The sequence below is a fragment of the Triturus cristatus genome, chromosome 9 (assembly GCF_964204655.1).
Source record: "Triturus cristatus chromosome 9, aTriCri1.1, whole genome shotgun sequence".
Taxonomy (NCBI): domain Eukaryota; kingdom Metazoa; phylum Chordata; class Amphibia; order Caudata; family Salamandridae; genus Triturus; species Triturus cristatus.
In genome coordinates, this window is record NC_140592.1 from 806,885,058 (window position 1) to 806,898,480 (window position 13,423).

At 52.4% G+C, this 13,423-nt stretch overlaps 1 protein-coding gene across 1 annotated transcript in view; it reads left to right on the forward strand.

Annotated features, from left to right (window-relative positions):
* Window positions 1-13,423, forward strand: part of MTHFD1 (methylenetetrahydrofolate dehydrogenase, cyclohydrolase and formyltetrahydrofolate synthetase 1) — a 318,864-nt gene that overhangs the window by 141,621 nt on the left and 163,820 nt on the right. The window contains exons 11-12 of the mRNA XM_085626208.1: window positions 1,408-1,581; window positions 1,786-1,922. Coding sequence (XP_085482334.1) covers window positions 1,408-1,581; window positions 1,786-1,922 — 311 coding nt within the window. The remainder of the gene's footprint in view (window positions 1-1,407; window positions 1,582-1,785; window positions 1,923-13,423) is intronic.

Consider the following 13,423-nt stretch of genomic DNA (forward strand, 5'->3'; position numbering starts at 1 on the left):
CTGTGGGAGTGTTAGGGCTGACAGGTTGCTCAGTTCCTCCAGCTGTGTTGGTGGAGGGTGAAAGTTTGATCTTGTCAGCATTCTCTTATCACATTTTTATGATTAACATAGATTGTTGGTTTTCCATAGATATATGTTTATGTATCAGTGAAGTGGATGTCAAATAACTTCCTTGTTTGTGTTCATGTATTTCTTGCTGCTGTGGCTAGCAGTAGTCTTGTTCTTCCTTTAATGTATTTAGCTCTTCAAGGCAATGTTTGCGATTGGTTTTGTATCCATCTCTCCTAGTCATCTAGGTCCGCGGTTCACAATCTTTTGACTTATGTAGACCTCTCTGAATCATTACTGGAATCTGGGGACCCCCACTAAGTCGTTATTGGAAGCTGGGAACTCCGGCCTAAGCAATTTCTATTACTTAAACATCTAAACAATACACAAACATACAAAAACAAGTATACACCAAACAAATGGTCAAATATTAAAATAATTTTCTTTAATACACCATCAAATATAGAAAGTTTTCAAATTCTAAAGTTGGCTTCTTTAGTTGTGCATACTTTATTTTAATTTTAATATTTAATCAACCACAGAGGCCACTCTTCATGTTTTATTCCTAAACCAGATTTTTGTTTGGCAAATGTGTGTGTTTTTAATTAAAATAATTGTGACTGTAAAGAAAGCCCCTATTAATCTGTGGTCTGTCTGCAGTTCATTTTCACGATTACTTGGTATTTACTTCCCCCTATTAACGTTCTTGCTAGCTCATCTATTTGTATAAACATTTTTCTTTACTTTCCGGAAAAAGATTTAATAGCTTACCATGAAACGTATTTTTGTTGTTGTTTATATTATGCTTTAGATTAAGTTGATTTTCCCTTAGTGGGAGACATCTTACAATCTCTCCTTGTCTGTGTTTTTAACTCCGATGTAGATTCACTTTTCTTTTTTTTTTTCTTCATATGCCCTGGTACCCAGAGGTTTAGGTATTTTATTCGCATGTCAGCTTGCTTTACACCCAAGCTTCAAAATGGTGTCCATACCAGTTCCCTGAAATACCAATACCTTACGTTCATACTATTCGTTTAATTTGAACAGTCCTCCCTGCCCCCGTGATCTTTAATCAGTTACAGCAATTCCAGGATTGTTAGTTAAGTTTTTTGAGAAAAATGAATGCTCATCCTTTCATACCCAAAGCATATTTTCCTATACTGTTCATGGCTTCATCCAGGGCAGCCAGTCTTGAGTCTTTATAGATGACAAGCAAAGGATAGAATCTGAATCCTATATAAGTGAGGGCCCTCAAGGGTATGGGGCTCTCAGGTGCACTTCATTGATATGTAAGATGGGGCAATGAAGAGGGTTCACACCACATCTATATTGCATACTTTCCTTTTTTCTTTTTGCAAGTGACATTGACATTTCACGGTCTTGTGTACCAAAACCCATCGGACAGCTGGCTGCAGAAATTGGTTTACTCTCAGAAGAAGTAGAGTTGTATGGTCAAACGAAAGCGAAGATTCGATTGGCTACAATACACCGTCTGAAGGACCAGCAGGATGGAAAATATGTAGTTGTTACTGGGTAAGCTGTCACATAGCTTTTGTTAAAATGTCTAAAAGTAGCGTATGGTAATTTGACCTAATGAAGCCTTGCAATGTATTTTATTAAACAATTTATACCGGTCTTGAAAACCTTGGAATAATTTTACATGCAATCTCTCAGCTTGGTTTTGCTAGTAAAAATCCTGTGTCTGGATCATCAAAGTCTGTGTCTTGTTCCTTTAAGCATAACCCCAACACCCCTAGGAGAAGGGAAGAGCACCACCACTATAGGTCTGGTCCAGGCACTGGGAGCCCACCTTAAACTGAATGTCTTTGCCTGTGTGCGGCAGCCATCTCAAGGCCCTACATTTGGAATAAAAGGTAGGTTTGCCATGTGGTTAATTGTTTGGTTGGAAGAGAACCTAGTTTGAATTCCTGAACTGTTACTTCGTACTTAGGATGTGCTGTGATGACAGACATTTATGTATGTGGTTTTTTGCACTCTCGCTTGCGAAGATCTGTTTCTTTAAAAAAAAAAAAAAAAACTAAAATCCTAAAGAGGGGCTTTTAGCCTGAACATTACTTACCATTGGTCTGCTTCATTATTACATTTATTTTCATCTTTTTAATTGGTGAGCGTGTGTCTGTGCAAATCGTCTTTACTTGGGGTTTACTTTGCCTCCATGTGTTTGTTTCCCTCCCTCCCCCCCCCCCCCCCCAATGCTAAATGGGAACAACTAGCAATAATGAAACTATCTCGCATATAACCAATTTCAGGAACATGCATGTCTGCCGCATGTCTCTTTTGTTGATGAAGCTGTAAACACCCCCCCCCCCCCTTTGATCAATACTGTTGCTGCAACACTTTTTTTTCCTGAATTGTTTGCCACTGTGTCACATTTACTTATTTGTTAGTTAGCTCTCTCTCATCATTTAGAGGAAGTGTCCTTCATCATTAAAAACGCTATTCATAAAAGGTTCATGGTTTGCCTTGGCCTCCCCTTATCTCTAACCACCGCTGAACACTAAAATTCTTACCTCGCTTTTCCCATATCCACCCTGAACCTTGAAATCCCTATTACCTTCCTTTAAGGCACTCAAAGCCAAAAATCATTTTTACCTTTACCCACCCTGAACACTAACATCAATCACCCTTACTTCCCTTTATCTCTACCCACCCCTAAACCCCCCAAAAAACTCACCTTCCTTTACCTCTACCCACATCTGAACCTATAGATCATAGTTACCTCCCTTTACTTCCACCCACCCCATAAACCTAAAATTACCCTTACCTCCCTTTACCTCTACCCACTCAAATCCTAAAATCACCTTTACCTCTACCCACCCTCAAACCCTAAAAACCCACCCTTAAAAGTCCTGCGTGGTAACGGCAGCTTCCCCTCAGGCAGGAAACTTTATGGCCCTCTCTTTAAACACTCTCCTAGCTTCACCCTAGCCCCTCTAATTATTTTGGGGCCACTGTTGGTTGTTTTATGCTATTCAGTATGTTTGGTGGCACTTGCAACTCTTTGGTAGTTTGAAAAAACTATATCTGAAAGAAACACGTTAGTTAGATTCCTCACCTTAGAATATCCCCAGGCGTCAGACTGGATCCGGAAGATTTTTCGTCAGCAATACCCCTTGCGCGTCGCTAGGCGTCGTCTGCGGCTCCGCGTCCGTCGTCGGCGTCGTGCGCCGGGATGACGTCGTCGGAGTACTTAGACGCCGCCCTCGCGCGCTGACGTCAGTTCTTCTTTTTTCCGCGCCAGTAAGCGCAGATCCGGGAGAGCTACCCCTTTTAGTCTTTTTTGACTAAATCTTTTTGATCATTTTTGATCCTTGTCTGTCGACATCTGGTGCCGGTAGGATGCCTGGGTTCAAGTCTTGTGAAGATTGTCATCGACTGATGTCGGTGACCGATCACCACCGCCGGTGCCTCTACTGCTTAGGCCTCGACCACGACGCGGAGTCGTGCAACGACTGTCAGGCCCTGACTTCGAAGGCTAGGCGGGAGCGGTCCCGCAAGCTTCTCGAGCTTCGCCACTCGGCTCCGCGTCGTGCGCGATCCCGGTCCAGGAGGAGGTCCAAGGATCGCTCGCGGAGCCCTAGCCGACGCCACCATCGATCGTCGGGCTCCAAGTCGTCGGGTAAGTCCAAACACTCTAAGAAGTCCAAGCGGCGACATCGCTCTTCGGACTCCCCTCGCCGGTCGCGCGACTCGGCCGAGGGTCCAAGTGGTTCCACCCCCGCGGCTCCGGCGGAGCCGCAGGTGCCGCGTCCGCCCCCATACCTTACGGTCCCTGGGGCTGACGCGGCGCCGGCGGAGATCAGTGCCTTCCTCTCGGCCATGAGGAGCCTGGCCCCGCCGTCGACGCCCGCTGGCGCGCCTTCGGGCCCCGCGGACTCGACTGGGCGACCTCGCGTGCCGGCGGCTCCGGCCCCGGCGCCGTCGACGACTCCGGTCTCGACGCCGCAGGTCCCCGCGGGGCCCTTGCCTGGGCCCCAGTCGACGCCGGTTGACCTTGTCACTCCTCCACCGGCGCCGACGCCTGAACCACCGACGCCGTCACCGGCGCCACCGACGCCGACGCCTGTGACGCCGACGCCCCGGTTTAGCCCTCATCCGGACCCGACGCCGGTGCGGCGTCCGCCGACGCCGCATCCGGCGCCGCTTGAGTCCTACCATCTCTACAGTCCGGTTCCGATCATTCCTCCTGTTTATCAGGAATCGGAAGAAGGGGGCGACTGGGAGGGGTTCGAGGACCCTCTGGCTGTTCAGTCACAGCTTTCTCAGGACTGGGCAGATGAACTGGGGGAGGCCAGCGGGCTGGACACCTCGCCAGACGCTGGATTCACTTCTCCTCCGACCGTGGCTTCGGAGGAGGGTGCAGCATTTTCTGTGGTGCTGCGCAAGGCGGCTGAGGCCCTTGGGCTCGAGTTGCCTGCCGTGGCTGTGAGGACCAACATCCTCACTGAGGTGCTTCAAACCTCAGCAAGCTCCACTGAGCCTCTGCTGCCGTTCAACGAGGCCCTCACTGACGTTCTGCAGGGCACCTGGTCCAAGCCCTCCACAGTTCCTCCTGTGGATAGGAACGTTGCCAGGCGCCACCGCCCTGCTCCGGGCGACCCCAGTTTCCTGTCCCAACACCCCACCCCCGAGAGTCTGGTTATCCAGGCCTCTACTTCCCAATCCTCCTTCCCGACCGCTCCGCCGGACCGGGATTCCAAGAGACTCGAGCAGTTTGGCAAGAAACTGTTCTCGTCCCTTAGTTTGGGCCTGCGGTCCTTAAATACCGCCTGTCTCTTGGACCGTTATTCCCATTCCCTGTGGGATACGGTGGAGGACGTGCTGCCCCTGTGTCCGGAGGAGGTCCGGACGCGTCTTACCCAGGCTTTGGCCGATGGGAGGGATGCAGCACGGCACGCCATAAGATGTGGGCTTGACACCACGGACTCGCTAGGTCGGGCGATTTCCACCACGGTGGCGCTCCGCCGCCACGCCTGGATGCGGTCCACGTCATTTTCCGGGGATGTCCAGAACACCCTCATGGACATGCCCTTTGATGGCACTCGCCTGTTTGGTGAGAAGGCGGACAGTGCGCTGAACCGCTTTAAGGACTCCCGGGCTACGGCCAAGTCCTTGGGCCTCTCGGCTCCGCGGGCGCACACCTCCGCTTTTCGCCCCTTTCGTGGCCAAGGAAGGGGCGCCTCCTCACGTCCGCAAAGCCACCAGCCGCAGAACCAACCTGCGCGCGGTCGCGGACGTGGCTTCCGCCGTGGCGGAAATGGAGGCCGACGTGGTCAGCCCACATCCACCCCGGCAGCATCCGCCTCAAAGCCTTCCTAGTCCGAGCTTTCAGGCCCATACCACGCCAGTGGGCGGCAGAGTTCGCCATCACCTGCTCCACTGGCGGTCCATAACATCGGACAGGTGGGTGCTGCAAATCGTCCGAAGGGGCTACTCCCTCCCCTTCGAGACGACCCCTCCAGCCATGCCACCGCAGCACCACCGTATCTCGGGGGATCATTTGGATCTTCTCCGCGAGGCAGTTTCGGCTCTCTTGGCCAAGGGGGCCGTCGAGCGCGTTCCGAGTCCAGAAGTAGGTCGTGGTTGTTATTCCCACTACTTTCTGGTTCCCAAGAAGGGCAAGGGGGGCCTGCGCCCTATCTTGGACCTCCGGAACGTCAATGCCTTCCTCCGAAAGGAAAGGTTCAAGATGTTAACGTTGGCTCAGGTCTTAGCTGCCCTAGACCCTGGACACTGGATGGTAGCGTTGGACTTGCAGGACGCATATTTCCATGTTCGAGGCATGTGGGCTGCTGAATTCATATCTGTGCATAGATCGCCGCCTAGTGTTGGGTCCGGATGTTTGCACGTTGTTGTCCTGGAAGAGTCTTCGAAGTATCCTTGGATAGGTGACTCCTCCCCTGGACTACAGTGCGCATGGGCATCCTCTCCATCCTCAGATTGTTTTTTTCCGCCATTGGGTTCGGATGTGCTATCTTAGCTCAAGTTAGGAAAATATTTTTTCGAGGCCAAAAGGCCTTTAGTTCGCGTCGGTACTGTTTATCGATCGGGTTTCGATAGAATTTGTTAGTTTACTAACTTTCAGCACCGACTTTTTTCGCATTTACCTGTCCATCGACTACTTCGACGATGGAATCCAGGACGCCATTCAAAAGGTGTCCGGTATGCAATGCGAAGTACCCACACATCGACGTCCATCCGGTGTGCAACAAATGCCTTTCGCCGGACCACGACGAATCAACATGCATGGCCTGTGCCCGGTTCCGCTCCAAGAAGACTCTGCGGAATCGACGAGCGGCGAGACTTGAGGCGCAGCACGCGGCACCGGCCCCAACAGACATCTTTGGCGAGGCCGAAGACGTCGAGGAATTGGAAGTCTTGCCCTCCAGTCCCGTTTCCGAACACGAACCCGGATCGGACGAGGAAGACGAGTCACTCTTCCACAGAGGTGAAGACGACACCGAGGTAGGAGACGACGAGGAGGCCTTCGGGGCCGAAGAAAGTAGCTCCAATGATGAACAAGGCCTACCTGTTCAAACCGTTCAAACACCAGTGCCACAGCCTATGGCTCCGGTCGAGGGATCGCCTTCGGGCCTTACCCGAGACCCATCCCGCAGTTCTTCGGCCCCGCCCTCAGGCCCGGCCTCGGACGTTCAGCAGCAGCCATTACTACATAAACAGGCTGGTTTCCCTACCACAAAACCGAAACCGAAAGCTGCTCAGGTTCCACCGAAACTGAAAGTAGCGCTGGTCGGATCGAGGCCTTCGACGCCAGCGCACCGCGTCGGCACCGACCGCACCAAGAGGGACTTCGGTGCCGAACTTGAAGCGGGCGACGTTGGAGTCGACAAACGGAAAAAAGCCATTGGCACCGACAAACCTGCTCGGCTACCGGCACCGACGACACCAAGGGCCGTACCGCCTGCTGTGTCTCACATCGCTCCCTCGACGACACCTAAGCCTCAGGTATCGAAGACTTCGACGGTGATCTCTTCACCTCGACTCGATGACCCGCCGGCGCCGAAAAAATCTACGGCCGCCTCTACGAGCCTGGCCGGTGCCAAAGCCTCGAAGGCGCCCCAAATACGACCTGGTGCGAAGCAAGGCAGCAAAACCACAACTGTCCTCCAGGACACGTCGGGCTCCGGTTCGGTCGGGGCTCCCGCAGCCTCTTCGGCGCCGACCAACATTACCTTCGGCTTGCCTCCGTCAACAATCCCAAAAATGTTCCAACTCAGGACTCGGGTCACCCAACCTACGGTCACACCTGCTGAGACGTCTCCGGCACGTATCATCGACGCCGGCACTGGCAGGATGATTCTCCAGGACCGAAGGATAACTTCGGAGCCGCCTTTGGACCCTTTCAGGATCCCACTAAAAAGGAAGTTGCCTGCAGAATCGGAACCTCTCCTTTATGAACCCTTCCATTCATCCTACCAGGATCCACACCGGTTCTCCCCCACACGCTCCGATACAGACGCATTGGAGGACTACATGGCTGACCAAGTCCCCTACCATGTAGACCCGGACCCTGATGACCAGCAGGACCCTGATCAAACTTGGGGCGACCCTGCAGACCCCAGTGCACCTCTCGATGCACAGGATCCACAACTCTATGGGGCAAAGACATCTCCTACGGAGGATACTGCGGCGTTCAATGCTCTTATCGAACGTGCTGCCAATAACCATGGGGTGCAGCTTCACTCTGATACCATCGAGGATGACTTTCTAATGGACACCTTTGCATCCTCAGAAAGACATGTAAAGACTCTGCCAATGTTGAAGGGGGTCCTCAAACCAGCCAAGGACATTTTCAAAGAACCCACCAGGGCACGAGTGATAAACCCCAGGATTGATAAAAAATACAGATCAGCACCTGGGGATCCTACTTACATCAGAGGACAATTACCACTCGACTCCATCGTCGTAGCGAATGCACGCAAGAGGGCACACTCGCAAACAACAGGTGACGCTCCTCCCCCGGACAAAGAGTCCAAGGTGTTAGAAACCTCTGGCAAGCGAGTTGCCGCCCAAGCTGCCAACATATGGCGCATAGCCAACACTCAGGCGCTCCTTGCTCGCTATGATAGAGCGCACTATGACACACTGGAGCAAATATTCCAACATCTCCCTGATCAGTTCAAGGAAGGCGCAGAAATGCTCATCAGAGAAGGACAGCTACTAACGAACGCTTCCATCAAATGCGCACTAGATGCTGCAGACACGGCTGCCAGAGCCATAAACACAAGCGTCATGTTGCGACGACATGCCTGGCTACGGATCTCAGGATTCAAGCCTGAGGTACAAAACAATATACTGAACCAGCCCGTCAACCCCGACTATTTATTCGGGCCAGAGGTTGACACCACCCTCGAAAAGATAAAAAAGGATACGGACACTGCAAAGTCCATGGGCGCACTACAAACTCAGTCCTTTCAAAGCGGCTCCTTTCGTCGCCCCGGAAACAAGGGAGCAGGTAGAGGACAGGGGTCACAACAAACATATAACAAAGGCAATACACAGACCACCTATGATAAAAACACCCGAGGTGGATATCGTGGCTCCAGCACAAAGGGCAGAGGACGTGGCTACGGCAACACCAGGTCCTCCCCCAAGAACAAGCAGTGACGCCCTCTCCCTTCCTCCCGACCACATAACACCTGTCGGGGGAAGGCTACAAAGGTTCCTGTCCACGTGGAATTCCATCACCACGGACAGGTGGGTCAAAGATATTATAAAATACGGTTACTGTCTGGAGTTAACCTCCACTCCACCCACAATACCTCCAAGAAGCCGTCCTATGTCCTCAGAGCACTTAACGCTCTTACAGCAAGAAGTGCAAAGTATGCTTCTAAAAGGCGCTATAGAGGTCGTACCCATCCACGAGCAGGGTGCGGGAGTGTACTCCCTCTACTTCTTAATTCCAAAAAAGGACGGGTCGCTCAGACCTATATTGGACCTGAGACCCCTGAACCAGTACATTCTTTCAGAGCACTTTCATATGCTCACTCTACAGCAAGTCCTTCCGCTTCTCAAGCAGGGAGACTTCCTAGCCACACTGGACCTCAAGGATGCGTACTTTCACATACCCATCCACCCCTCACACAAAAAATACCTCCGGTTCACTGTTCAGGGGCAGCACTATCAGTTCAAAGTCCTTCCCTTCGGCGTGACAACAGCGCCCAGGGTTTTCACGAAGTGCCTAGCTACGGTGGCAGCACATCTACGGAGGCAGCATATACACGTCTACCCCTACCTAGACGACTGGCTCGTTCAAGCGAAGTCAGCCCAGCAATGTGCAAGCCACATGTCCCGCACCATTCACCTTCTTCACAGTCTGGGATTCTCACTAAATTATCCAAAGTCCCATCTCCAGCCCGCACACGTACAACAGTACCTAGGTGCGACTATAGACACTCTGGCGGCCACAGCTCAGCCAAATTTAGTGAGGATCAACAGCATCCAACTGCTGATCTCCAAATTCAAACCCAATCACTCACTTCCAGCGCGAGTGTTTATGCAGTTGATAGGCATGATGGCCTCCTGCATCTTCATAGTCCCGCACGCGAGATTACATATGCGCCCACTTCAGGAGTGCCTAGCACGTCAGTGGAATCAGGCTCAAGGACAGTTAAAGGACCTAGTGTTGGTGAGCGGTCGGGCATACAACTCTCTGCATTGGTGGAATCCACAAAACCTTTGCAAGGGCCGACCGTTCCAAGAGCCTGTCCCACAAATAGTACTGACAGCGGACGCGTCTCTCCAGGGATGGGGAGCTCATGTACTCCACTACACAGTGCAAGGACTATGGACAACACAACAAAAGAAGTTGCACATCAACCTTCTGGAATTGATGGCAATATTCCTAGCCATGAAGGCATTCAAAGTACATCTATGCAACAAGGTCGTGTTGATCCGGACGGACAACATGACCGCAATGTACTACATACAGAAACAGGGAGGCACACACTCTCCACAGTTGTCTCATCTGGCTCAGAGCATGTGGAAGTGGGCCATTCAAAGGAACATGTTCCTCATGGCGGAACACCTCCCTGGCAAGGACAACCAGATGGCGGATCTGCTCAGCAGACACAGCCACCAAATGCACGAGTGGGAGTTACACCCATCAGTACTCCAACCGTACTTTCAGCAGTGGGGTCATCCGGAAATAGACCTATTCGCGACAAGCGAAAACGCAAAATGCCCAAGCTTCGCCGCCAGATTCCCACATCCGCAGTCGCAGGGCAATGCGATATGGATGAACTGGTCCGGCAGATTTGCGTACGCTTTTCCCCCAGCGCCATTGATACCGCTAGTGGCCCGCAAACTCCGACAACACTCCCTGACACTCGTCCTAGTTGCTCCCACGTGGGCACGCCAGCCGTGGTACACCACCTTCCTCGAACTTTCCTTGGTGCCGCATCAAAGGCTGCGGATCAAACCCGCGCATTTGACGCAGAACCATGGAGAGGTTCAGCACCCAGATCCGCAACAGCTGAATCTGGCGATCTGGCTCCTGAAGTCCTAGAGTTTGGCTATCTCAACCTGCCACCTGACTGTATGGACATCATCAAGGAGGCCAGGAGACCCACTACCAGAGCTTGCTATGCAGCCAAATGGAAAAGGTTCGTCATTTATTGCGGTAATAATGACATCAACCCGCTGGACGCATCCATCCAAAACATCATCTGTTATCTCTTACACCTATATCGATGCAATCTGGCGTACACCTCTATACGTGTCCATTTGACCGCAATATCAGCCTATCTGCAAACCAGGCAGCACCTCTCTCTATTCAGAGTGCCTGCCATCAAAGCATTCTTGGAAGGGCTCAAACGAGTCATTCCACCTAGTCACCCACCGGCTCCAATGTGGAACCTCAACTTGGTCCTCACACGCCTGATGGGTCCACCGTTTGAACCTCTACACTCATGCGAGATTCAATTCCTTACCTGGAAAGTGGCCTTCCTAGTAGCGATCACTTCCCTCAGAAGAGTTAGTGAACTCCAGGCACTAACCGTTCAAGAGCCATTTATTCAGGTTCACGCCAACAGGGTCGTACTACGTACCAACCCCAAGTTCATGCCCAAGGTACTATCGCAGTTCCACATGAACCAGACCATTGAACTGCCCGTTTTCTTCCAAAATCCACAAACTGTTGCAGAAAGGGCACTACATACACTAGACGTACGGAGGGCCCTCATGTACTACATCGACAGGACTAAACCATTCAGGAAGACAAAACAACTGTTCGTTGCCTTTGCCCCACACCACAAAGGTAACGCCATCTCCAAAGCAGGGATAGCCAGATGGATAGTTAAGTGTATTCAAATCTGTTATCAAAAGGCAAAACGCACATTAACTATTCCACCACGAGCCCACTCAACACGTAAGTTGGGGGCTTCCATGGCCTTCCTAGGAAATATTCCCCTGCATGATATATGCAGAGCAGCCACATGGTCCACTACACACACATTTACAAAACACTATTGCGTAGATGTGCTGTCAAAACAGCAGGCAGCTGTAGGACAGGCTGTTCTCAAAACACTTTTTCAGACCGCTGCAGCTGGCACGGGTAGCCGCCGCTAATAGAGGGCACTGCTATGTATTCTATGCACAGATATGAATTCAGCAGCCCACATGCCTCGAACTGAATATGCTACTTACCAGTATGCATCTGTTCTTGGCATGTAGGGCTGCTGACATTCATATCGCCCTCCCTCCTCCCCGGCGCCTGTCGCAGCTGCAGCTCTCAGAATTACTGCAAGCATGGTCATCACTTTCTGTATCTACTCCATCACTGCCACAATGGCGAAAAACAATCTGAGGATGGAGAGGATGCCCATGCGCACTGTAGTCCAGGGGAGGAGTCACCTATCCAAGGATACTTCGAAGACTCTTCCAGGACAACAACGTGCAAACATCCGGACCCAACACTAGGCGGCGATCTATGCACAGATATGAATGTCAGCAGCCCTACATGCCAAGAACAGATGCATACTGGTAAGTAGCATATTCAATCCCCGTCCTGCCGGCCCACCGGCGTTACCTGCGGTTCACGGTGGGCCAAGAGCACTTTCAGTTTACCGTGCTCCCCTTCGGCCTCACCAGTGCCCCTCGGGTGTTCACGAAAGTGATGGCGGTGGTCGCAGCTCATCTGCGCAGATCAGGGGTCCCAGTCTTCCCCTATCTCGACGACTGGTTGTTGAAGGCGGGCTCGCCCCAGGCAGTCGTCTCCCACCTCCAGACTACGGCGGATCTCCTGCATTTGCTGGGGTTTTCCATCAACGTGCCGAAGTCACACTTGAGTCCCTCTCAGAAGCTCCTCTTCATCGGAGCGGTTCTCGATTCGGCGCAGTTCCGGGTCCATCCACCGGAACAGCGGGTCCGGGATATACAGGCCCTGATTCCCATCTTTCGGCCTCTATCCCGGGTTTCGGTCAGGCTAGTGTTGCGGCTTCTGGGGCTGATGGCCTCCTGCATCCTACTAGTGCATCACGCCAGGCGGCGCATGCGGGCTCTGCAGTGGGACCTGAAGTTTCAGTGGGCCCAGCATCACGGCAACCTGTCCGACCATGTCTTGATCTCGGAGGGTACTGCACAGCAGTTGCAGTGGTGGCTCACGGACCGCGAGTGGGTCAAGGGCAAGAGCCTCTCCCTTCCCCAACCGGAGCATGTCGTAGTGACGGATGCGTCCCTCCTGGGATGGGGTGGCCATATGGGAGAGGCGGAGATCAGAGGCCTCTGGTCTCCGGCGGAGTCTCGTCTCCACATCAACCTGTTGGAGTGGAGAGCGATCCGGCTTGCACTGAAAGCCTTCCTTCCCTCTGTCAGGGGAAGTGTCGTGCAGGTGTTCACGGACAACACCACCGCCATGTGGTACTGCAACAAACAGGGCGGGGTGGGGTCGTGGACCCTTTGTCAGGAGGCTCTGCGCCTCTGGACATGGCTGGAACACCAGGGCGTCACCCTGGTGGTTCAACATCTGGCGGGCTCTCTGAACGCCAGAGCAGACGAACTCAGCCGCCGGTGCATGATGGATCACGAATGGCGTCTGAACTCCGAAGTGGTGCAAGGCCTCTTTCAGCAGTGGGGAGAGCCTTGGTTAGATCTATTCGCCACCGAAGAGAACGCGCAATGTCAGCAGTTCTGCGCGTTGGAATTTCCAAGGCGGCACTCGCTCGGCGACGCTTTTCGTCACGAGTGGAGTTGCGGTCTGTTGTACGCCTTTCCGCCTATACCACTTCTGCCCAGAGTGCTGAAGAAGATCAGGCGCGACCGGGCCCAAGTCATCTTGGTGGCTCCGGATTGGGCACGAAGATACTGGTATCCCGAGCTACTCAGTCTGTTGACC